The sequence below is a fragment of the Haemorhous mexicanus genome, chromosome 21, assembly GCF_027477595.1.
Source record: "Haemorhous mexicanus isolate bHaeMex1 chromosome 21, bHaeMex1.pri, whole genome shotgun sequence".
Taxonomy (NCBI): domain Eukaryota; kingdom Metazoa; phylum Chordata; class Aves; order Passeriformes; family Fringillidae; genus Haemorhous; species Haemorhous mexicanus.
Window position 1 is genome coordinate 5,480,738 of NC_082361.1, and position 25,908 is coordinate 5,506,645.

The window sequence follows — 25,908 nt, forward strand, 5'->3', positions numbered from 1 at the left end:
TTGTCACCTGGAAGTCACAACATTAGCTGAGATTTCAGCTCAGCAGAACTACCACCCAGACACTGCAGAATTGGTGCTGCTGTGTCCAACACAAACCAATGAACACAGCTGCTGTCTATAAAGGTTTTAATATCAGTATAAATAGGGCACAGTTACAAAAAACTGCAAGACTGGAGCAATGGAATTTTGACGTAAAAACCTTAAGTGAGGCCTTGCTCTTCAGAAACACACACAACACACAGACTGCAGGGTGAAGGGAAGGCGTGAGCACACATACACCATCGTGCCTTGAACCATTCAGTACAAAAATAGCAGTAGAAAGATGGTCTCTGAATTGCTGGCTGATCCCTTGGGTGTGCCTTAGCTGGACTCCACGCAGGAGCTGCAGATTGCACCTTGTGTTAAGAGCAGAGTTAATGCCCAGCAGAAAGCATCTCCTCTCTCCACCCAGCCACAGCTTCCCAGCTGAGGTACAAGCTATAAAAATAAAGGTTTTGACTGTTCAGTGCTTGTACCCAGCCAGGATGCTCTGGCAGACAGGGCGAGCAGACTGTGCACGTGGGCTGGTCACGGGGAGCCAGCTGGGCTCTCCTTACATTCACTCTGCTCCTGGGTGGCAAGAGTTCCACGGGATCTCACTGCTCAGGTGACACCACTGCCCACACCTGGCCTCCCTCCCTTCCCAGTCCTCATTACAGCTCTGCCAAAGGTGATGCCTTCTGTGGTGGATGTGAATTGTTCCGCTGCAGGTCCTGACAAGGGAGGCAGGGCCAGGACGGGATCTATCTCTGCACGTGCCGGACAAAGGCCTGCACCAGCTGAAACAAGGGCTCCTGCCCCTCTGGACCCAGCTTGGAGGCAGACTTTCCTTGGGGAGAGGGAAGGACCCCGCTGGCAGGTGAAGAGGGACCACCCCGGCGGAAGTACCGGGACAGGCTGGAGAGCAGCGTACTCTGCAATGAAAGAGTGCAACAAGTCGGCTTCCTTCCAGCACACCCCTCTCCCTCCCCCAGCTGGGCGCTGTGGCACAGGAATGTGGCACTATGAGCAGCCCGAGGCTGTTCAGTCCTGCTGGAAATGGGCAGCCACAGACAAGACACACTGAGCAGTGAGAGGACAGCACGAGGCGCTCACCAGCTCCGAGCTGAGCTCCTGCTTCATGCGCTGCTTGTCCCGGGGGTGCACAGCCGGGTCCCGCAGGTACCGAACAGCCTGGGAGATGAGCAGGTAGAAACAGTTCTCCATTGTAAACATGAGCAGAGACCTGTGCAAAGAAACACAAATCAGCAGCAGCCAAAAAGGTCAGCACACTCTGGTTTCCAGGTCAAATAGATACACAAATGCCTCTAAACTTCAGTTCTGATCCGAGGAGCTCGGGCTGCTGCTTGGCTGTAACTACATCAAGTAACTGGAAACTTACTTGAGGGTTTTGGTTCCCTCTTGCATATTCAGCCCTGCAGCCTGAGGGAAAGGTTCTTTCTTCTTATCCATCTTCAAGGGAAAAAAAGACAGGCATTAGAGACAGGAGAGAGGAAAGAACTATTCATGCTCTTCAGAGCCTCAGTTGAACGCGCACTCTGTGATCACTGCGTGCTCCCAGACACAGAAAGGGCCAGTACCTCTCCCAGCATGTTCAGGGCCACGTTGACTGTGGCAAGGAGGGTCCCAAAGGAAGGTGCAACGTCCGAGTCAAAGGCTGGTGTGGTGAAACTCAAGACAAAGAGCACGTTGTACTCAGCAAGGTCCAGCGACTGTGGAGGAACAGAAAGAGGAGTGAGACCCAGGAGGCCATGAGGATGGTGTTGCCATAGGAACAGGAATACCCAGTCCCTTATCACACTTTTTATATGGAGAAATAGAAGCACTGTGATTATTTTCCAAGTCTCAGCTGTGCAGCTGGAGCAGTAAAGTGTCCTGCACAGCACTGCACTGGATCAGACTCCATTGCTCTCCTCTCACAGCTGCCATCACTGGCACACCCAAGTACTGGCTGCTTCCAGAGGCACAGGAGGATGTTCCCTACCCAACAGGGAACGTTGGGTAGGGAACTGTCAGAATCAAGGATTAAACCTTCCTTTTCTGAACCTGGAGACCAGGCATTGGGTCACACCACCATGGGAGGATGACAAGAGCATTTTTCCTGAAGAATGGTAAACTGAAGGTACAAACTGGGTTATTCTCTGCTGCTCTAAGGTCACACATACACAGCCTTGTGTAGATCACACAAAAGCTCAGCCAAGTCTTCCCTTCACACTGTGCAGTGCCTGATTCCCAAGGCAAATTCCTTGTCTCCTGCCTTCCTGCTCTGTGCAGAGCAGCAGACAGGTACACAGTGGGGTCACTGCATCAAGCAGGACACACACATCCAGAATATCCCTGGAAATGCCGGAATTTGGAGCACCCACCTGGTCAAGGAGGATCTGGCAGACATCAGGGGTGAAGTGGCGCAGGGCAGCCAGAGACTTGCTGAGGATTTTGAGGAGGCTGTACTGCACTGTGAGCAGGGCCTTCTGCTCTGCTGCCTCTGACTCGGGGCTGGGGTGCTTGGAGGAGGCCGGAGGGTTACGCTGCACTCGGGGAGTCACGCTGGATGGAAGGGAGTCACCGTTTTTTGTCTGTGGAGAAAGAAAAGAGAAAGTCTTGGATACAGATAGGATTATTTTGCAGTAAGACAAATGTTTGGAGAAAAAAAAATATGCTGTGAACAAAGAGAATGAGGAAATAAGGCACCCAAAGTCTGTCACTTGCTGAGAATCTACAGTTGGTGTGGGCTGGGGAGACACTGCATTGCAGGGAAGCAGCTGCAGAGGCTGTTTGGATTCCACAATCAGGAGAAACAATGATCAATACACCAAGCCTGAGCCATGCTGAAGGAACACGGCAGCAGCAATGCATCATCTCCACCTCATGCATCTGAAGATGTCCCAAGAACAAGAACAATCTCCCTTTAACAAATTAAATCAAAATAAGGACATCAGGTCAACAGTGGCTTAATTAATGGCACTCCAGAGCCCTACCAATGCAGCCTCCTTATAACAACAGGCCATTCAGCACAGGCTGCTGCTTATCTAGGACTGGCTTTACACAGTCCAAAGGTTGTCAGAGTCCAGACTCCTCTCTGCACCTTTTTTTTTTTTTTTTTTTTTTTTTTTTTTTGCTGTGAAGAAATGCAAATCCTAGCTGTTGATGGGAGTCAATAATCACCACAAGGATTATCAATAATCCATTCAATATCCAAGACCCTTGGTAATGAATAATGCTCCCTTCTAACAGGGAGCATGGTGAAGTTTGGTGTAGGATCCTCACCTGCAGGTAGTGCTGGAGCATTTTACGGCTGTGCAGGAGAGAGGTACAGGCCTGGCACAGGTAACACAGATTCACCTGAAAGAAAAAAAGTCAGGGAGAAATCTCATAAAAGCTCAAACCCTGTCTATTCACTGCCACTGCTGGAAGCTAGAAAATCCAAACATAGCACTGTGACCATAAAGGATCCATGCAGTTTCTTAATTTCCCAGTATTTTCTTGAAATCACCTGGAACTAAGAACTGAAAGTAAGCCACTGAATTCCCCAATTTACTCTTGCAAGCTACCACTTCCCTCTCTCCAAACAGTTGTATTTCCTCACTTGAGACCAGGTACTGACAGAATGGGCAGTTAAATAACCTCAGCTGTAATTCCCATTAAAGGAGTGGTAATAACAAAGTGATATTGTGCCATTTTCTCTTCAGACAACCAAATCGCTGCACTCCAAGGCAATGCATTATCCTGATTCCTACCTGCATGTCTCTCATAAGCTGTGGCAGGTGGAAATGCCACTCCTTTGTGAAATTTGAGAGCTGAAGAATGAAGCCAACAGTGTGATCAGCCTCTTCCAGACAGGCCAAGCTCTGCACGGTCCGTACTGCATTCAGGCACTGGGAAGGAGAGGGAAGTAAATCAGGGCCATGACAGATAAGGGACAGATGGGGTAACATCTCATCCTCCTCTCACAGCTATTTCCACTGTAACCCTTCCCAAGGCAGCAGTGACTTTTCAATGCATCTGCCCTTTCTGACTCCTTTCCACTGCTGTTGGAACAGAGGAGCCAAGTGAAGCACAGAGGCAGTTTGTGGCACACCTGAAGGATCCTCTCTTGATGGACACCCACAAAGTCCAGTGCTTCTGTCAGGAAGTTGTATCTCAGTGTTTTGAGAAGACGTTCCATCAGGGACATGGAGAGGCGATAGACCCCTGGCCAGGAGGGGGCATCCAGGGACTTGCGGGATGAAGCAGATGTCTGAACAAATCACATACAAAAAGAAGTGACTATTTTCCCTCCATGCCATTCTGGCAGCCTCCAACCACAGCCTGCAAGGGCATGGGAAGCTCTCTGGGTGCATCCCCAGCTGGAATGAAGGAAGCAGCACCCACCTGGATGGCTCCATTTGTGCTGAGCTGGTACACGCTCAGGAGGGGCAGGCAGACACTCTGGGTGACACCAGCTCCAGCCATTGCTGCTGCTCCCTACAAGAACAGACTGCAGTTGGAATCTGTGCCTCTGCTCTTTGAGACTGAAGAGACTTGTGCTGCAGTAGATATTTCTGTTCTTTGCACTGTCACCACCCTTTTACAGAACTTTCATCTACACACACCTCTGTGTTGCCAAAAGTTCAAAATCAAGAAAAGGAAAATCGAACCTGCATAACTGTACTTAAAATTCCCATTTATCACCTGCTCTGGTATGTACATAATCGTTCCAAAGGAGCTTGGAACAAGCTTGTTTTCACCTAAAGCCCCACACAAGTTGAATTTGAAATAGGTAAGTAACATTTTATTAAAAATAATGAAGAAGCAGATTCCAACACTCAATGCTGGTTTAACGAGGGGTATTTGCATTGCAGAATCCATTCAGTGAAAGTGCCTGCTCTAAATGACAGGTCTGCCTGGCTGGCTCAGCTTTTCCCAGATATCCCACTATGAAGAACAAGGCACACTAAGCAGGTGTACATACAGGACCTGCTGCTTGCCAATCTCCAAAATATACCGCTTTATCTACAGCTCATCATTCAGCTCTATCACAGACAGGATAATGAGATAAAAAATGAGACAGCCTTTTCTTATTTAAAGTGTACAGCCATGCACTCTCACTTCTCTGCATCTCTCACCTGCTGAGTCCTTGCTAAGGTCAGCAGCAAATGTAACGAGGCCTCTGTGAAGTGAAGGTTTTGTTTAACTCTCAGGCTGATCTCCAGTGCAGCAAAGATGGTAGGAAGCACAGGGACTTTCCTAGTAATCTGCAGCCAGTAGTCTCCATCTTCATCTACTTCACAGAGCTCCTTAGCAAGGTGCAAACCCAGAACACACACCTGCAGTGACAAGGAAAGGTAGGTAGGTACAGGGCTGTACCAAGAAAAATCTCAAAAGCATTTACTAACACCACCTAAAGATCAATCATTCTCAGAATCACAAATGAAGGCTCCTGCTATCCCTCACATTATACTCTGTACACCTCTTGGCTGTATTAGCACCCATGAAAATGTTTTTTTAGTGCACACCTGAAGAAGAGGCAGCAACAGCCACCTTCCCAGACTGATGTGAGCCAAGAAAACATCGAGTAATTCTGAAATAGAAACTGATGAAATTTCCTTTGAATGGCAGCAGGCCACAAAGGGAAGTTGTTCCAAGCATCATGACACTTTAGTCTAGAGAGAAGAGACAAGACTGCAGAGCAGATGAAGAGTCCTTTACCCCGTCTCGCTGGTCCTTGTGCTTCACTCGGGAGGCGTCGTCGGTCTCCATGCTGTCCTTGTCATCTGCAGCATCTCCCACGGTCAGGCTGTGCCGAGTCTGGTCCAAAAGAGCAATGACCTCATCCTGGAGAGTCTCACACACACTCAGCACCAGCTGGGGGTACTGGGGGATGTCATTCACTGTGACACACACAACAGACACCAGTTAACACACACTCCTTGTACTCAGCTTCCCAGTTTAACTGGCAACATCACTGAGCCACATTTCCTGGAATTAGCATTTATTCTGTTCTCATTTCAGAACTACAAAACAATGTGAGCAGCTGTGACTAAGTTAGATGTGTACATCTAGGAGGATATATTAAGGGATTATATCCATCTCAATAACAAAACCATGTCATTTTTGTCATACAAAAGAATATAAACTCATGACATGTCAAAACACAAATCAAGAACCAGTATGGACAGATTATTCCACCACAGCAATTCCCACCCACTGCTCCAGACTGCTGGTAGCAGCCTATGCACACTGGGTGCAGTCCCTGGTCTGTGAATCCATATAAATACTACATTCTTATCAAAACCATTATAATTAATTGCCCCACCTTTTACCAGCATGACTAGAAACTGAAATTCAACAGCAAAGAAAACAATTAAAATCAAACCAACTCTCCACTTTCTATTTATTTTTCAAACTGTACAGGTTTGCAGAGCCAAAGCAATGGGACAAGGAACACAGACAAGTAACCTGACACACTTTTAATCACAGTTGCCTTTGTATGTGTTGCACAGAGAAATATTGCCCAGATTTCACTGAGGATCTTCAAGTGCCACTGCACTGCCAGATGCCCCACAAGGGACACGAGTAATGACCAGACTGGTTTCTGTGGTTTGCAACAAAATGTACCCTTTCTTGTGTTTGTGTCTTTTGTTATCTCTAACTAGAAATCCATGTCAGAATCTAAGTTCTACAGTCACCCTGAGAGAGCCTGAGTTCCACATGCACTGAGCTGTCTCCAAAAACACACAGGAACTAAACTGATCAAACAGAGATTATTGTCAGGGAAAGACAAAAGAAGGGAACACATGAACACAGAGTGAATGAATGATAAACCTCACCTCTTTCCAAAACTAGCTAAAGAAGGGAAGAAAAAAGGAGAGAAGTCCCACAGGCTGGTGACTACATTCAGCACCCTGCACTACTACCAGCACTATGTGTTTATCTTGCACATGCTGGGGGTAAGGTGTGTTCAGCCCTGGCACCTCGACACCTGCACATGCACCACCTCACCTTTCATCTCCTTCATTTGCAGAACAGTGATAAGAGCTGAGAACACTTTGGCTTTGGTTTTCTCCATCATCTGCTGATCTGCCTGTAGTACTCCCTCCAGAATCTGCGTCAAGGAGTTTATGATTTTATCCACAGAACTCAACTCGCTGACAACAAAAAGGGAGAGCTCTTCAGATTAGACAAGATCCCTCAATAAATATACTGGCTTGAATGAGCTGTGTGGGTCATAAGTTATATGACCCCTAAAAACATAAGCAGGTCTTCAAAGTAAAGTTTAAGTCACCACCTGCATCTCACTAAAGACATTCCACAGAATGAGAGAATGTTTTTTCCCTTATTGTGAGAATCAGAGTGAGAAAGCAGGACTAACTATCACAAAAGCTCTTTTGCTACTTCTCACGAGCAAGCAGGAAACAAAATTAACTGTATTGCTACCAAAGATTTCTCACAGTTTCAGCAACAACCAAGAGACATTTGACATGCCAAAAGAGAATGCAACAATAAGGCTTCAGTTTTCTCCCCAGATCACTAAGGGATTCTCACTAGAGCAAAACACTTCAACATAATCTCCCAAATTTTTATTCAAACATGACCTCCAAAGTTTTTATTTCTAGCAGTGACTAAAAAATATCCAAACAAAATACCTACCTTTTCCACTGCTTGAGCAGGATCAGAAGAAGGGTACATAGCATAGACCCCAACTGCAGACAGGGCACTGACATGGGAACCTGGAGCTAAGGAGAAGTACAGTAAGAGTTACAGCTGGAACAGTCACAGGTAGAAACACTTCAGAAATGCTCAGCCCAAGCACCCACCACCAAATGACCAGGTTTGTTCTTCAACAGAACTGAGGGGACCAGAGGCAGGACCCTCACAGGGTCATTTAGTGATGACAAGAATGACACATACAAAAGAAAGATTTAAGCAGCTCATCAGTTCATGGAGAGACAGAGTCTCTGTTTCAGCCCATTTTCACAGGATCTAAAAAACCCTAAGATTACAAGCATCTGTAGGAATAGTGCAAAGAAGATAAGCAATTAGGAAATGAAAGAACTGATAGGAAGCGACACCTACCAAAACCCTGGTGCCATTTAGCACATCCAGAAACAGCTCTTGATGAACTGCAGAATCAGACAGATGCATGATATCAGCCTAAATCAACCAAGATAAAAATCAGTCAGCACAACAAAAGGTGTATCTTCTAAGCAGCCTCAAATCAGTCTACTATTTTGTTACTTTAAGAATCCATCAATATTACAGCTGCTGAGTTTTAGAGAAATCACTTTAGTCCTACATTACCATTGACAAGAAGTTGGTAATGACTAATTGCTTAATGGTGCATCCCTGCCTCACTCGACACAGGAAAAGCTTGTCAGGATTGCAGAATTACTTAGAAACCCTCCAAAAATTATTTACTACCTCCCTCCTTGAGAGGACAATATGCTCATTTTGATCAAACAGCAAAACACCACCCACTCTAACCTCTTGCACCATGCTCATGCCAACCTTGTACTGTGTTCACACACACAACAAAAACAAAAGAAAAAACCACTGAATTAGCTGGCCCTAGGAAGCTGCTGACATTGCATTATTCAATATTCATTTCAGCCTCTGATGCAGGATAAGAGGCAGCCCTTACATGGCTTGTGGAGATGATGAGCAGCATCCTCCAGGCTGAGATGAGCATTTGGTACTCGGTGACGGAGGCGCAGCTGCTGCCCTCGGTCTCTGCCACGTGCTGCGCCAGGGACCGCACGTACTCGGACCAGTAGGCAAAGCGCTTCTTGCTGGAGAAATTCTTCAGCGTGTCTTTCAGGGACTGGTCCAGTGAGCCCCTGACCAAATCAAGAGGAGAAGTTATCTTCAGTTATTGTTGGGTCAGAAAATATACTTCTTCTGAGATTCAAGGAGGAAAGCCAAGGACACAGCTTGCAAGTGAAGGCTATTCCACATATTTGACCTGTGCAGGGAATCCCACTTTTTGCATCAAATATGAAGGAAAAACATGATCCCTGAAGAAAATCTATAATTTTTTTAAAACAGATTTTAGTTAATCCTGACTTTTCAACATATGAAATAGATGTTACTTTCAGGAAAACAAATAATGTGGGAGAAAACTACTAAGTGTGATTCCACCACTACAAGGTTTACTCAGCTTAGCTGACAATTAATTTTAATAAATACTATATATTCTTATTTCAGGATACAAGGAAAACACTGATACACTCTCACCTAAAGGCTGCAGAAGAACTGTAGTATCTTTGTGCAATTAGTGATTGCAAGAATCTTGAATGTCTGTCATGTGTTCATGAATCCCCCCCAGATTTTCACAGGATTACATGTGCTTTGCCCATCAAAGCCCATATGGTGTATCAAGAGTTAACACACACAGTTTAGGTAAGTAACAAGTACAGGGATGAAGGAGAGACTACCAAAGACTCACTTGACAACATAGTAGATCTCCAAGCAGATGATTTTCATTATTAAGGCACAGGTATCCAAGACACTGAGCTATGAAGACAAAAACAAAACAAAACAAAACAAAACAGGAAAAAAAATCAAAATCTGAGCTCTACAGGGTAGAAATTATCCCTGCCCATCCACTTGGGATGATTGATAATCTAGTTCTGCAGAAGACTTATTTCTCCCATAATAGCAATACTTATGCCATTTTGGCCACAGCCTGATGACAAAAGGGACAGAATACTCAAGAGTTCAGTGCTCAGAGTTCAAACTCTTGAATGAGAGCACAGGGCTTTCAGAAAGAAGGAAAAAAATTGCCCAGAAAGGAAGAACAAGAACCTAATCAATTCCTCCATGATATCAGTCAGCCTGAGCCCAGATTATGGATACACTTCAGAGAGCACACCTTCTACAGTGAGTGTTACCACAGCTGCCACACAGCTATTTTTGTTCCATTATGTGAATAAATAGCAGAGAATTTCAAAAGGCAGTTAATGGCTGCCCAGGCTCTGAAAAGCCAGACAGCATTCACTTTATCTTCTGCCTGTGTTTAAACCACTTGGTCACAGCTCCCTTTAGGAAGCTGTAAGCAGAGGGAATGGCCACACACATCACTTAGAAACCTTTTTGGAGGAGTACATAAATCCCTTCATTTTGTTTGGATGTAACTCACCTCTGATGATTCGGAAGGCGGAGGAAGGGTCCCAAAGAGGGGATTAGTTAAATTTTCCCAAAACTTTGGCCTAAAAGACATAAACAAAAGTATTATCAGCTATCTCCCTCATGCCACATGCCTAGCAGCATTCTGAGTGTCCCTAACTATGTAAAAATATGCTTTGGTAAATACAAGTTTATTTAGCTTTGTATAAAAGAAACAAAAATATATTTGATTCTGACACACTGGGGCTTCTCATCTTCCACACTCAAAGCCCAAACACTGCGTACCCTCACTACACACTAAGATGCAAATGTCCCTGGAAAGGCTGATAAACCACAGAAAGAGTGTTCTGGAAAAGAGGAAGGAAAATGCCTTGTTGAGGAACACCAACTCACTTTGTCCTCAGCACGAGCATGGCGCTGTCACGACGGTCCTGCCACAGCGCGTGCAGGAAGGCGATGGCAGCGCGGTGCAGGAGGGGAGGGCACCAGTACCTCTCCTGCTGCTTGGAGTCAATCAGCTCTAACACCACTTGGAGGCAACTCCACTCCCCCAGGCTGAATTCCTAAAGCAAAAGGAGACAGGAGGTTATAATGCTGGAGAACTATACTGTCCATTGTACACAAATCTTTATTTTTCTCACTGCCAGAACGTCATGAACAAGTGTTTAAAGGCTGCTTAAAGGACAGCACACAGAGTGAAGAGAGCAGGTCACAGGCACCCTTGGTCTTAGTAGATGTTCTGTTGCTAACTCAGTATCTGCCTTGAAATACTGGGGAAAGTCTCTCTTTGGTTACAGGGAAAAGTGAAACTGGGATAGCACCACATCCATTAAACACAAGCACAACCTGCATTTATCTTTCCATTAAGCACACCAGGTTACAAGTAAGAACTATCCGATTTTAGCATTCAGTGCTGTAACATGCAAAATAAAAAAGCCAGTGAGTCCTTGGGCAAGTATCTGCTACTGTACCTTTGACCCATCACTGCCATCCTTCACTTCCAAGTTCAGGAACAGCTCAATGAGCCCAGGTTGTGTCTCCACTGCCACTGTGAGGAACTCCAGGATCATGACCTTGATGCGCATGTCCTCGATCTTGCTCTGCAGGTGGGTGAGGAAGGCGTCGCGGATGGCAGCAGCATCACTGCCCAGGCAGGCATACACAGACATGGGAGCAACCTGCCCATGGAAACAAACACCAGAGGGAAAAATAAACATGCTGTACACAATGCTTAATTCTACATAAAAGGTGATTGTATCGAAACTCAAAAATATTTAATATTGAATCTATGAACCTATCAAAGTAGGTTATCATTAAGCAGAAAGAAACGTGACAAGTGATCCAAACCTTCCTCTTCAGCAATTCTACTCTATCCTCACCTACTTCTCAAAGATTACATAAGAAATAGAAAAGACAAAGGAAAAAAACTGTTTTGGAATTACATTTCTTGAAATAAATAAGCCAGTATCTGGATTTACATGCTTTTAGAAAGCTACAAATATTCTGACGTTTAGCAGACAAAAAGAGTAAGTGCAAAAGGCTTCATAAGTCTAAAGTCTACTTTTACTAAGTCCAGAAGTCTAAAAGTTGAAAGGTCCCAATAAAAACTTAAATAGGATACTCTTCTCAGTAAGATGGTACAGTTCCAGGTAGGAAGGTCTAGGAATTCAATTTAAGAGTGTGACTACAGAAAGTTGCTCAAAACTTGGGAAGAGAGCAACTGGAGGTGCAAATACTTTGCAGAAAAAACTCCACTCATGGGATGCCTCTCAGTGAGTGCTGAGTGACTTATGAAACAGCAGATCACATTAAAAAACTAAAGGATCTTTTACATGATTTTTCATGTGCTCTGATTTAGGTGCCATCAGACCACCCTTCAACTGACTTGCACTAAGCTCCCTGATACAAAAAAAGCCTGAAGAGATTATTTGAAAAAATTTCAGTGGTGGAATAGTCACAAGGGGAGAAGCAAAGGAGCACTGATGTGTATCTTACTGTAGCCAGTCGTTTGAGCAGCTGGATGGCCAGGCGTGGAAGTGCAGGGTCATGCTTGTGGTAGATGTATTTGGCCAAGACAGCAATAAGGTTGTTCCCATGAGCACCTGGAGAGAACACAAATAAAATCTGAGAGAAGAAACAACAAGATGTAACTATTTATCAAATAATGATTTCCACAGCAGAAGATAAGAACTAAGTCGGTCTCCCTAAAGAACATGGTATGGGTCCAGCCAGAGGCATTAACAGCAACAGATTTAGTATATTCTGTAATTACAATAATCTCATTACAAAGCAGCAAACAATAAGCCATGTTTGATTAATCCTTTAAAAGCTGTCCCAGAGAGGAAGAATGCCTTAGAGGAGGGAGAAGAGGCATCCTCCCATCAGTAGCAACCACTTTTTGTAACCTGGAAACCTTAACTAGTGTTTGTGATGAGACACACAGTGCCATTTGCAGATGCCCCAGAAGCACAGCTCCCAGGCTGCCCCAGGCAGTACCCACCATGCTGAGTGAGTGCCTGCTCCAGGGGAGACACCACGCTGGACGGGGGCTTCAGCCGGATGACGTTGTTGGTAACGGAGAACGCCAGCTTCACTGTCTGGATCAGCAGCTGGCCTTGGCCCTGGGACTCATCACTGTGTCCAAAGAGAAACCAAAGGAACTGTGTTCACAAGCAACGTTTATTATTTTACAACATTCACAGAGGAAATTAAATCAGAGTTACAAGACATTTTCACTCAGAGCCAGCACACAGAAGCTGCCCAAAAAGCCACACCCCACTCACCTGCTGGACTGGGAGGCCATGACCATGTCAATGGTGTCCACCCCAATTCCCATGATGTTAATGACAGCTTGCCCTGCCTCCGTGTTGGCCAGGCTGAAGATGCACAAGGACTGCAGGCTGGGGGCATTGCTGTGACACAAACACAGCATAGTGTCACCAGGAGCACTTGAGGCATTTTGCCACATTGCACTTAGAAAACTACCACAAAGTAACCTCCTCATTTCTACACCCCCACTAACCCTTCCTTTACCCTCCCTTCTACTTTCACCAGAGTATACCAAATAGGAAAGTGGATGGAAGTCTGTCCCAAGAAATCTATGTGCTCTTCTCTTTTTTTTTTTTTACCAAGAGTTGTAGAAACCAACATGATTTGCTCTGTCCCTAATTTTTTGCTACCCTTCCTGTACTCAGGAGTGCAGCAAAGAGCTGAAACCAGCACTACACAACTATGTACTCCCTCCTACTCTTTTGAATTCAAAAACTGAAACAAAGTTACAGTGATTTCTGCACTGTAAACCAGGCTAGTGCAGGTGTGAGACCTCTCACCTGTCTTACCTGCTGCGAGGATCCATTTCAGGGCATAAGTTCAGTATAGCATGGATCAGCTGCAGAATTAAGCACCCTAAAACAGGATGAAATGGACTACTCAGTTTTTGAAAACTTTTGCCTTGTTCCTAGCATTTTCAAACAAATCACAGCATCTAACAGTATCAGGACATGTACAATGCAAATCCCAAATGGATGCTAGAAAAAAGAAGGCAAGTGATCCCTTTTATTCTCTTCCCCTCTTACTCTCCCTTTTAACATCCTTACCGATTTTCTCTCTCACTCCATGAGAGTTGTATCTCCATTTGTGGTAATTTGGTAACATTTCCTTCAGAACAAACACGATGCAGGGCACCAGGCCTTGGCTCTGGGTGCTACCAAGCTGTCCCTAAGAGAAACAGAAATGCTATTTAACCAGGAGGGGAACAAGAAAACTTTTGGAGGAAGATATTTCTTACTGTCTTTGAAATGTGAGAAAACCATGGTACACGGGGACATAGATTTACAAGCAATTTCTAGTCTTTTGTAGTCATTTGAGACAAGTCAAAACGGTTTTTTTGTAAGAATCAGATCAGAGAAAGCACAAACAGCAGTGCAGAAGGGAGAGTCAAGCAAAGATTACTTAGAGAGCCCTGCTGCAAAGAGACTGATCTCAGACATGGCCGAGATCACTTTCACTTCTATCATAACAGCTCAGAGCTGGTGTCACACCAGAGCACTCCAGAAACACTCACCCGGACAAGAGTTGTTACCAGGTTCAGGAAGGAGATGGTAACGCTGTACTCGCCTTGGGGCTGTTCCATGCTCATCAACAGGTTTCCATAGCCCCCAGCATTCATTCCCTCTGCACTGTGAAATGAGCAAGAGAGTTCATCACAGGAACAGCAGGATTCTGACATGAATGAGAGATGTCAGGTGCAGAGATTGCACACTGGCAGAAAGTTCTTACTGCATGTTATGAATTGGTTAGGCAAAAAAAAATGGGGAGGGGAACATGAATACCTAATCATGTGATTCATACTGGACAGTGGATTGGCAACAAATGGCAAGAACCCCGTGTGGTGAAGGTCAGTCCAAACCTGCAAGAGAAGAGGTCCAGATACTCCTTCTGATTTACATATAAATGTACTGGCTCTCACCAGCAGGTCCTTTCCTCACCTTGGCTGGCATCCGAGAAGCCAGGACTGTCAAGCAATTGACACAAGAAGCAATAACATCCACAGGAGGAGAGATTACAGTCGTTAGCCTACAAAAGAGAAACAGCATGCATGGAAAAAAGCACTGTCACCTGTGGTCTAGTCTGTTTTTTAATCAAAAAGCTTCTTTCCCTCTCACTGAAGTACACATATATAAAATTTAAGCAGATAAATACAGACACCAGAGTCAGCACTTTCAGTCTAGACTTGCCACCTCCCCCTCACACCTGAGTCAGATCAATTTACTGCCAGAGCAAGGCTGGCAAGACAGCAGGTTGTCACAGCAAACAATAATTATAAAGCTGAACATCAATTCCCAGGCAGTTAACTCTGGGAGGAGCTAATAATTACAACTGTTTTAAAACCTGTGAGTTACTGCTCTAATGCTATGTTTTATCCCTGTTTCATGTAAATACAGCTACTAATCAAAACTGCCTTTAAAGGGATAAAATTGCACACCTTTCAGGAAAGAAGCATAAAAGAGGGCCATTTCTGCTGTATCAAAACATGAATCTATGTGCAACCAGAACAGTTTTGAGAGCTGAACACCAGTCTTGGGGAATTCAAGCACTGACACACATCCTGTAAAGCTCTTGGCAAAATAAGCAATCAGCAATCCTTCAGGTCACTCTATCTGCTTAGGTACCTCTGCTGTCAGGGACTCACCTCTGCAGGAGCATGTAGATTCGTGATGTGATTGGCAGAAGACAATCTGCTATTGATACATCAGTGCTGATGACTTTATGAACCAGATCAATTATGGGCTTGACTCTCTGGCAATGCTGAATCACATCTGGATAAAGAAAACCAAACATAAGACCACAAAATCTTACTTCAGCAGTAATCAAGCCTGGAACAATGCACATTTATCTTACCATTTATCTGCATGACTCAAAACCATCCATCTCCCATATCAAAAAACATTTGTTTCTCTATCTCAACTTTTCCCTCATCTAAAGTGTATCTCATTACACTACATGCTCTTGGCCTTTTGCAATGAATTTTACAGAATAATCATCATCAGGTTTCTGAATAATATTCCATGCTCTTCCAAATGCACTGAGAGCTGTTCAGTCCTACTACTAAACTCAAATTGACACCAATTAATAACTATTTATTCTTTTTTACACTCCCAGCGTGTCTCACCTGCTGTTGACACAACATGGAGCAGCATCTCAATCTCACAGGTGAACAGAGTCCAGCTGCTGTAGGAATACTCCCACCGTACCAAATAAGCCCGATCATCCAGCATCACCTGGCCCACTGTTCCCTGAGGTATCCGTAGATTTGTTTGACCTAGTCCTAAAGATTGAAGAAGCAGGTGAAACAAAGTCACAATTTTACCCATAAGTTAGAAGCTAGGTAAAGAAAGAGCTAAATTCCCCAAAGCATTTCAGTAAGAAAAGGTGAAAGGCAGTTTCCTTACCAAGAGGATAGAGGAGCTTTGGAGCCTGTCTTCGCCACAGTGTGCCGTCCTCATGGGAGATCACATCTGGAGGTTTGTGCTTGTACAGCTCAATATAGAAGGACATTTTATCCAGGAAACTGTATACCTGCACCAGAGAGAGCTTCAACAACACAGCCAAAGAGCCAGAGCTTCTTAAAAATTTATCAACCAGGACATTTCCAGTATCAAGCAAGTTTACTTGAGGCGTACAACAATATCCTTCTAATACATCAACCTTTCCAAAACATTATTACACAACCCTCATATTCAGACAAGTTTCATCTAATGAATCAGGTAAGTACCACTCAAAAATTAGCATCTTAATCTTCAACCATTAAAGCTGAAAAGTTTTCTAAAAGCCAGAAAACAGCATCCTGCAACACCACACAACTCTGAAGGAGCCATGTCCTCTGTTCTTAGACAAAAGCTTACGTCTGTTATCTAAGACTGCAATTGAGATAAACACATGTAATGGAAAGAAAGAATCACAGAGCATGCCATCCCTGACTCGAAATAAATCCTCTCCCAAACACCAAGAGAGATCCTGTACCTTTTTTGCAGTAGATTTATCAGACACAAGGGCTTGGAGCAGCTGAAGGAGAGGAGTGAGAAGATGGGGGAACATCCCACAAACACTGTCCAGGATAATACCCAGACCTGCAGTAGGTTCCTGGGGGTGGAAAGAAAAAAACAAATGTCTTACTACTAAAAAGAAAAGTTAAAAGGGTCTCAGTATAGCACAAGGTTACAGCTCTGTTTTAAGCTGTACATTTAACATTAATCATGCACAAAAGTCTCACTCCAGTGACTGGAGATCACACTCGCACAGACTAAAGCATGAGGCAGTCTGCAAGTATAAGGCAAGAAGTAAAACTGTAAGGCATTACATATCATCCTAATTCTGTGACAACAAAAAATAAGCACAATGCTTTTTGCCAGCAGTTAGTTCAATCCTTGCAGCCCCAGCCCTGCTATCAACTATCACCTATATTAAAACTCCTTCCAGTATCCTTTTCAAGTGTAAAGCCAAGGCTGTACCTAAAAAGCAGGAAAGGGCAAAAGTAAATCAAAGATAGATGCAAATTTGCTCCTCAGGCCCTCCAAGAAACCAACTCACTAAATACAACCAGCTTGTTCCTTTCCTAAAAGGGAATCTTTTATAAGGTCATAGTTATAAACAAGGTAGGTCAAACAAGTTGCAAACACACTCACCGTCTTCCAAAAGAGCTGAGGAATGCTGGAAGCTGCCAGAACTTCACATGCAGCATCAATTATATCCTACAGAAGAAGACAGGATGGAAAAAATCAAAGCTACTTTACACAGGAGGATTTTGTTCTAACCAGGATCTCCCACATCTTTGGAATTTGTTACCCACCAAGATGTAACTACTTCCAGGAGCCAAAACACACCCAAACACATCCACCCCCAGACCACAACTTAAAGCCATGCTCCTCCTAATGAATGAAATGGCCACAACAAACACATACACAATATCTGCAGAGGGCTGTAAAATGCTCAGAAATGGAGTTTGTATTATTTCCATTGTTTTGGAAATAACAGATCACCAATCAACTTCACATCCATAGGACTTCAAATGCATGATGTGCTCTTTCATTACTAATCTGCCAGTCTGTAGAGGTGTTTACCACATTTGCATGGTGTAAATGCAGTAGGAAAACCAGCAAATCACTCATTTGGGTCTCCCTAAGCCACAAAAAGCTTTCAAATTTGCTTAAAGCAAATTTGCATAACACAAATTTGCATAAGTTATGCACTTTTGCATAAAGCTTTTCAAATTTGCCATCTGAAATGCAGATTATAATTTAATAGGCAATTATCATCAGTTATGACAGGTAATTTTAAATTATGTAACAACTGCAAAGGCTCTTGGATGCTTACCTGCTGATTGCCCAATGTATGCAATTCCAGTGATGTCAGGACAAAGGAAAGAAGTCCATAAATACACATACAAGCTGTGCTGGCAGTACACTGCAAAGACAGAATACACAAGGCTGTTATGGGAAAGATTATGAATTACAAACATGCTGTAACTCTACTCAGTCTGCTTTACACATCAAGTAACTGACATTTTTATGTATCCTTGCTGCAAAGGGGCAGCAAAACAGGGAGCAGTCATTAGTTAAGCTCCACATTAACAGGAAATATTTCACTGAAAGGAGAAGTCTTGCCATTACCATTATGACTAGAAATGCCTTGCAGGCATCAAAATAAAAAGAAAAGCACTCAACACTTCTGGGAATCAAAAGGATTTACTTTCACTGGCTTCTGTCCACAAAGCAGTTTACCCTAGCACGCCATGTTTTGTAATGAAGTCCTATACAGAGAACAGTGCAGAGTTAAATCATCCAATACTCAAGATCCACAATGGCAAATACACTTATAGAGGCAAATCAATAAAAAAAAAATTGATTAACTGGAGTCTATTCTGTTCAAGAGATATGTACTTCCTTGCTTTAAAAAGATTTACTTAATTCTCTGGACATAACAATCTGTTTTGCTCCAACTTGACTTCTGATCCTCACTGAAAGAAGATTAAGATGACAGAACATGCTTTACTGCATGTTTGAAAAGAACACTGGTTCAGTCTCTGCCTCCCATCACAGCTGTACATCAGGAGCAGCTGGACCTTCAAAAGCTTACATGCACAATTGAAGAAACTCACATTCTTGCCCCCACTGCTGAGGGATCTCAGCAGCTTTGTCAGATACTGGAAGACATTCAGCTGGATAGCAGTGCTGCCCATCTTCCTGATGATGTTTGTGGACTCATCTGGGTTTATGGTGTGACGGAGCAGAGCCCAGGCCAAAAGCACTGGAGCATGATGTGAGACATCCCCTAACTGCAGCAGCTGATTGTCCATCTCCTGCACAGAGACAAATCAAAATCAAAATAACTTAGATCTGAAAGTAATTCATACTCAACAAGCACATAGCTGATTGTGTCTTTCTCATGGTATGTGGATGCCAGTTTCTACACTTGGCCAACAAGCACAAGGACCAGAAGTTTACAGACACAGCCTGGGCAATCACAGTAAGTTCTGTATTGTTAGGCTTGAGGAGGGGTTGGTTACTCTGCCAGTGTTTCACCTGGTGCATGTGCTGATTGTTGGCCAACTTGTGCTCCTCTGTCCTGTCATCCAAAGCACGCTCATGGAGGGAGTCAATTTCCATGCCTTCCACCAGAATAAGAGCACTAAAGTAGCTACAAGCAGTAGAAGAATAAAAACAGATAGGTCAGTAACTTCATTTGAGAATTCAGGTGAGGTTTTTTTTAAAACTATAAGAGGTCAAAAAGCAACCTTTCGTTTGCTTTGTTCATCTTTCTTTGCACAAATAAGAAATTACAATAAATGAACAGCGCATAATCCAAATTTTATCTTGAAATGCTGGCACAGGAAAAATTACAATCTTCAGAACTACCTTTTTTGGTTAACAGACAAAAAAGGTTCACTGAAATTTGAAGACAGCTTTTCCACCTTTATAATTCTCTGCCACTAGGATGTATGGCAGGATTCTCACTTCCCCTTTGAGTCATGGCCCACACAGAACAACAAAGACATAATTATAAATGCATTTTTTCCTGAGAAAAACAATTGTTTTGCTCTGTACCCACATCACAAATACAACACTTACCCAATACGATCCACGAGGTGATCCATGCTCTCATCTACTAAATGTCTGTTGGTTTGTCTTGTGCCAAATCCCTGCTCTTTGAACATCTTTGCAAACGCCAGGAGCTCCTCAGGTGCCATTTCAAAGTATGCATAGTAGAGGAAAATGACTTCCAGGAGCATGGACTGTTCCCGAAGGCATTGCACAAACCACCGGGAAACCTGACGTTCTGTCTGCACAAAGGAAAGTTCCACCATCACATGTCAGAGCTCACAGGGCAGCCAAAGCAGCCAGAAGCTGAGAAGTGTGGAGGCATTTCAACAGCTTGTGCAGCCAGCAACTGTGTCAATGGCAAGGAAAGCCACTCTAGGTCCAGAGAGATCATGAACAACTACACATAAACGCCTCTGCTGGCCCAGTGTTCTCCACAGATTTATTACAAGGAACAGTAAGGTTCATGAAACTCTGTCTCTGAGCAAAAGTCTGTTCTGTTACAGAGAAAACAAATTTTATGTTTCTCGGACCAGGAGAAACATCCCATTTAACTGCATCTGTACAGATGTATTTTCCAATACACTACATATAAGAAATGACTTTATAAGCTTGAGAAATAATAGTAAGAAACAAAATACCATGAGATTTCCATGTGTTTCCCATGTAGGAGCCTCTGCTTTGTACAGCGCTTCAAACTGCTTGCGGTAATTCGGAACGAGCTCCTTGTCCAACTTTTCAACACACTGGAAGTACTGTGCCTTAAAGAGACCAACAAGTCCATGAACTTCTCACATGCTTGTGGGCTTTTTGCACAAGCAGGGAATTACCCCCCAGCTTCCCTATTTAGCCTGTTTCAATGGCATCATGTCCTGGACTCACTGTGTAAGGGTGTCTCTCATCCTGGAAGTAGGTGAGCAGGTGGAGGACGCAGCGCAGGATGCAGATCCTCTCCTCATAGTAGTAGTCAGCGAGCTATGAGTGTAAAGTGCCATCAATACCAGCCTGGCACAGTGTCCAACTCCCTGCCACCTCCCTCTCCCAACCACTGCCAAGGCCTTCACCACAGGAATACAGAGTTACTACAGAGGGAATTTCAACTGAGGAGTTCTGAATTTGGGGAAAATAACTAACAATTAACGTTACAGAACTCAATCTAGTATTGCCATAACAACAGGTCTATAATTACACTGTTAAATGAGAAAACATGGAAAAGAAAGGCAAAAAGACATCCCTATTACCCTCTGTAAGAAATGATCATCAATCTTGCCATGTCAGACAGTGACACACAAACCTACAAGCTTTGGAAAATAAGGCAGTGCACATCTACCCAGCTAAATTCCCTAATATCAAGCCTAAAATTTCATTTCTGTGGCAATTACTAACCCTCTTCAAGTCTACATGCACATCCCTCAATTTCAGAATCACCTTCTAAAAGCCATTCTTTATATGAAGGAATACTTCAATTATTTCAAGATTTTCCACAGAAATAAAGTAGGTTTGCTGCCAACAGATTTTTTTCCCCAGAAAATACAAATGGAAATTACTAACCTTCAGCATCAGAGCCTGACTCTGCCTTTCATCCTGAAGAACTGTCTGTAAACAAAATTTGACATAAAAATAGCTACTGGAGAAATACCTACTGACAAAATATATGTTCACAAAATGACTGAAACAAATAAAAGACAATTTTTCTTTCCTTTGGAAAGACAGATTTGAAAAGCACAAAGTCAAAACACTAATTTTTAATTATGTATTTATTTTTCAGCTCCACTCTCATTCACAAATCTGTAGCTTTCCTGTGACAGAGAGAGAAGCTGAGTTCCTGCAGAGATCCAAGAAGGAAGAGATATATGCCTGGACGCAGCTCCAGAGAAAAAAAGCTGCAAAGCCATTTCCCAATCAGAACCAGGATTCACATGTGACCATTTGCATCAAAAAAAAACAAAACCTGTTATTAGAGAAAGATGAGGAGTAAATAGAACATAAATGGGACCTTCAGGGAGTCTCTTGTTCCTCTGTAATCTTCTTGAAGATAAGATTGTAACAACTGCACACTCTGCTCTTCATCCAGGCCCTGAACAAAAGAAAGATAAATGATCTGAAATTAATAAAAGGAAACCGAATTAATTAAAGATTAAGATTCTCTCCAAATACTCAGTATCTTCAAAACAAATAACTCACCAAAAGAATATTTTTGCACCAGGCAGATGCTTTAATCAGCACTTCTTTTAAAGCTAAATACACAATCTTTAATGTCACTGAGCTGCACTTTAAATTCAGTTAAAGGAGCATCAGTCATTTAAATAAAAGTACCACCAGACACTGAACTCTCAACTTCTGGATTAAAGAAACAGAACCTTGCAGGTAAACTGAGAGGATTGTCAAACAAGGCAACTGATTTAAGGGACATTAGTTTTTTAGCTGAGCAGCTGGCCTGGAAGGACCCAGCTCAGACTCACAGCGGGTGGCTGCTGCTGAAAAGGACCAAGAAAACCACAGCATCTCAAAGTTACTCATCACTTTGGAAGTTTGACCTAGAGCCTCAACATGTACTTCAACATCCTTTAGATTACTTTGAACTGAAAGGACCTTAAGTTTCTCTCTACTCAACATCACAAAGGTTACTTCAGTATCAGAATCCTATAACAATTCATCCCAGGGATAAAAAAAAAAATCCAAGAGCAGCTTCACTCACCAAAAACTTGCTGACTCTCAGACCCAACTCTTTTAGTGGAGCAGCAACATCTTTATCAGCTTTAATTTTTTCTGCTGAAGTTGTACTAAAGAGGAAAAAAATTTTAGTCATTAAAAACGCAGCAATCTCAAGGAAAAAATTAAATAGGCATAATTTCAAAGTTCTCCACTCTATCAGTTTAAACTGAACATTTGCTTCTTCCTCAGTGACCTTTCAATATTTCATACAATATTCTGCAACCTTTCTTTGCTTACTAGGAAACTCCAAATTAGAGATTCATTTCACAGGCAGTGACTGTACCTTGGTGGTTTGTAGTATGACAGTCCCTCTAACAGCCTCTGCCAGTGCTTGTTCAACTCTGCAGCAATCTGGGCCTAAAACAGAACCAAACACCACTGAACAGACTCCTCAAAGTACATTACCAAATATTACATCTGTTAAACTTCAGCAAAGCAAAGTAATTCCACCACCACAAAGAGGCAGGAACAACACAAGCCAGGTGTCTGTGGCTCAGAGTGATTCCAGATGCAGAACTGAACAGGGCACTGCCTGTTCCTAGGGAGGGTGGGGAAAAGGGAGGCAATGGACTGGGTTTAGAAACATTTGGATTCCCAACCTCTGGGCAAATCCTTGAAAGCATAGGCTTCAGCCCTCCAAATAAGACAGCAGTTGTACCACACATGAACACCCCAGGGCAATCCAAGCAGCAGCACTTGAGCCCACTCCAGAAAAGGAACCACCTTTCCCATACAACCTCCCAGGCAGTTCATGCAGCAGCTGTAAACAAGCAGTGGAAGAATTAACAAGTGGCAGAGGTATGGGAACAAAAATCATGCTGAGAAAGAAGGAAGAGTAGCAGAAAATATTTTCACTAATATTCAAAGAGATGTACAAATGATGTGTTTGGCCATGGAGTCCAATAAGTGATGGCCAAACCTGCTCTGAGGGGAATGAACTTACTGGTTCTCTTAAAGCTGATCTGCCCAGCAGAATTGTCCATAATTCTCTGCTGCTCCTGTAAACACAAGGAAAAAGTGGAGAGTATTTTAATGATGAATGCTATTCCAGGCTTCCATTTAGCTTACACTTTTCAAACCTGCAATTAACTTACAATGCAATGTGAGAAAATGATTTAAGGAACATTAGCTTTTAGCTAAGGAGCTTCAGATGTTCTAGAAAAACCAAGGAATAACCCAGAGAGGGTGACAACTGACACAGCAAGACCTGTGAATTCACATCAAAGCTTCACATTGTTATCCAGTTACCAGCTCACTTCGATTTTGCTATCTGAACGTTTAAGGTTCCTAAGAAGAAAATGAAAGCATGAAGCAGTATTCTACTGTTACATTCAACACTCTCCTTCAAACAAATTTTTCCATCAGTTTCATCCTCCACTCGAAGCAGAGCATAAAACTATGAAGTGAAAAACTGCACCATCTTTATACAGAATCCAGAACATTTACACTCAGCTTCTCTTTTCTTCATGAGAACTCTGTAGAAAAGCCAACCTGCACTATAAGGTTTTACAGATCACACCCTGACCCTGGCACATGCATTCAAAAAGAAGACTCCCTACAACAGCCCAGAGAAAAGATATTTGCCAAAAAGAGTATTTCATTTAGACAAACTATTATTTGAAAGCAACACATTACAAATGAGGACATAAACACCCCAACTCCCCACACAAAGACTGTCTACACAAGAACACTCATTGCCTTATTTTTAGAATAACATTATTAAAATAACTCACTGTGGCAGTGAAAGTCATCTGTGACTTCTGCCATGTGGTGACACTTAATGACAACACCTGTTATTTCCAGCACACCCATCAGTATAATTTCTCCCAGCTCATTCCTCGATGGTTATGTGCACTTCTCTGCCATGAACCTCTCCAGCCCACACAGAGCACCCAAAGGCTCATAATTTTACCAGGAATTGAACAGCAATGTGAAAGAAGCAATTCAATGAATGCCAGGTTTGGTGATCGTGTCAGATCAGTGCCTTCTTTTCTCTTGCACAGTTTCTTTCACTTATTGTCAAATCTGAGCCCCAGCCTAGCAACGCCAACCCACCTACTTCTCACTCCTTCACAATCCCCTCTGTGAATAAAACAAACCGCGGTTTGTTGTCCCCTCATTAATAAGGCTCCAAGACAGCTAAGGAAGGAAAGCTCTCCATATACAACACAAGTAACAGTGCTGTCATTAATTTCATAAAAACTAGACACTAGGGAAACTCCAGAACATAAAAGCGTTGTAATAAATGACAAAAAACGGGCTCTAGAGAAACGAAACCACCGAATTAAGATGATCACTGAACACGGGACTCATTAAATCGCTTCCGTTACACATTTCCACGTGTGTATTTCGACTCGCACGTCTGCAGGAGCCGCCCGGGAGGCGCAGCCGGCCCTGGCGCGCCCCTCGCCTCAGGGAAGAGCCGAGAGCCCGTTGGGCACCCCCGCGAAGGGAGCGCGGAGCGAGCCCCCGGCCCCGCCAAAGCAACGGCTGCCACGGAGCGCTGCCCAGCTCTGATCCCGCACGACAGAACTGAATGACTACAAAATGCCGGCAGTCGCTCCTCACTGCGCTCTTCGAGCCGGGGGTCCCTGAGGGTCCCCCAGCCTGGGGGGCGGGGCCTCACCGCGCGCGCGAGGAAGGGGCGGAGCCAGTCCGGCGCGCGCCCCGCCGCAGTTAAAACCTCCCGGCCCCGCGCTGCGCCCCCTCCCCGCCGGCCCCTCTCGGCCCCCGGTCCCGCGGAGCGGGGTCCGTCCGCAGCGAGAGCCGGGGCCTCCCCCACGCTGCCCCCCAGTTCCTTCCGCCCAAGCGGCCCCGGCCCCGCACCTCGCGCTCAGCCCGCCCGCCGCCATCTTTGCTCCGTTGTCACGTGACCCGGGGGCTGACTCCCTCCACCACGCCGGTGTCACGTGGTGCCGTACAAGCCCCGCCCCTTGACACGCCCTCATCGCTGGGTCATGTGACAGGCGGCGCGGCAAGATGGCGGCGTCCTGCGAGGTGGGTGCGCGTTGGGCTCCGGGGGCGGCTGGAGCGGGGCCGCAGCTTCACGCTGGAACCGGGAATCACCCGGGAGCGCCTCCGACACCGCCCGCGGGCGGATGTCGTTCCCAGTAGCGGAGGCTGGGCTGTGGGTGTCGCGGCTGAGTGGGACAGGAGGTGGCGGCGAGCAGCGTAGAAGGACAGGGCGCGGGTAGCCCGCGGGGTCGTGGGGAAGAGAGGGAGAAGGCAGGGGCTGCACTGAGGGGAGGGCTACCGGATGTTTGGCAGCATGTCAATGGGAAGCTTCCCTGCCCTGAGCATCCGGGATGCGGAGCACGAGGCGGGAAGTAAACGCTCGGTGCGGCTTGAGCCGCACGGGTTGGGTCCCGTTCGATGATGAGAACGGGGGGACCGAGGGGCCTCACATTACCTGAAAGGAGGTGCGGAGGAGGGGATTGCGGCAGGCACAAGAAAA

General features: G+C 44.4%; 1 protein-coding gene across 1 annotated transcript; it reads right to left on the reverse strand.

Moving 5' to 3' along the window:
• Positions 1-109: 109 nt before the first annotated feature.
• On the reverse strand, positions 110-25,362 carry NUP188 (nucleoporin 188). The gene is made up of 44 exons (XM_059865490.1): positions 25,281-25,362; positions 23,398-23,452; positions 22,738-22,811; positions 22,438-22,522; positions 21,736-21,816; positions 21,291-21,335; positions 20,622-20,714; positions 20,381-20,500; positions 19,770-19,981; positions 19,224-19,338; positions 18,800-19,000; positions 18,016-18,105; positions 17,328-17,393; positions 16,666-16,785; positions 16,095-16,221; positions 15,815-15,970; positions 15,335-15,461; positions 14,631-14,718; positions 14,475-14,551; positions 14,207-14,321; positions 13,740-13,860; positions 13,482-13,548; positions 12,927-13,055; positions 12,644-12,777; positions 12,139-12,245; positions 11,115-11,321; positions 10,537-10,706; positions 10,157-10,226; positions 9,464-9,531; positions 8,660-8,855; positions 8,095-8,172; positions 7,669-7,754; positions 7,021-7,166; positions 5,728-5,909; positions 5,145-5,345; positions 4,411-4,503; positions 4,118-4,276; positions 3,777-3,914; positions 3,307-3,381; positions 2,406-2,615; positions 1,620-1,751; positions 1,421-1,491; positions 1,135-1,264; positions 110-953 (listed from the first exon to the last, which is right to left on the reverse strand). The coding sequence occupies exons 1-44, from the start codon at positions 25,304-25,306 to the stop codon at positions 783-785; spliced, it is 5,214 nt and encodes a 1,737-aa protein (XP_059721473.1). The 5' UTR covers positions 25,307-25,362; the 3' UTR covers positions 110-782.
• Between the last annotated feature and the right edge of the window lie 546 nt (positions 25,363-25,908).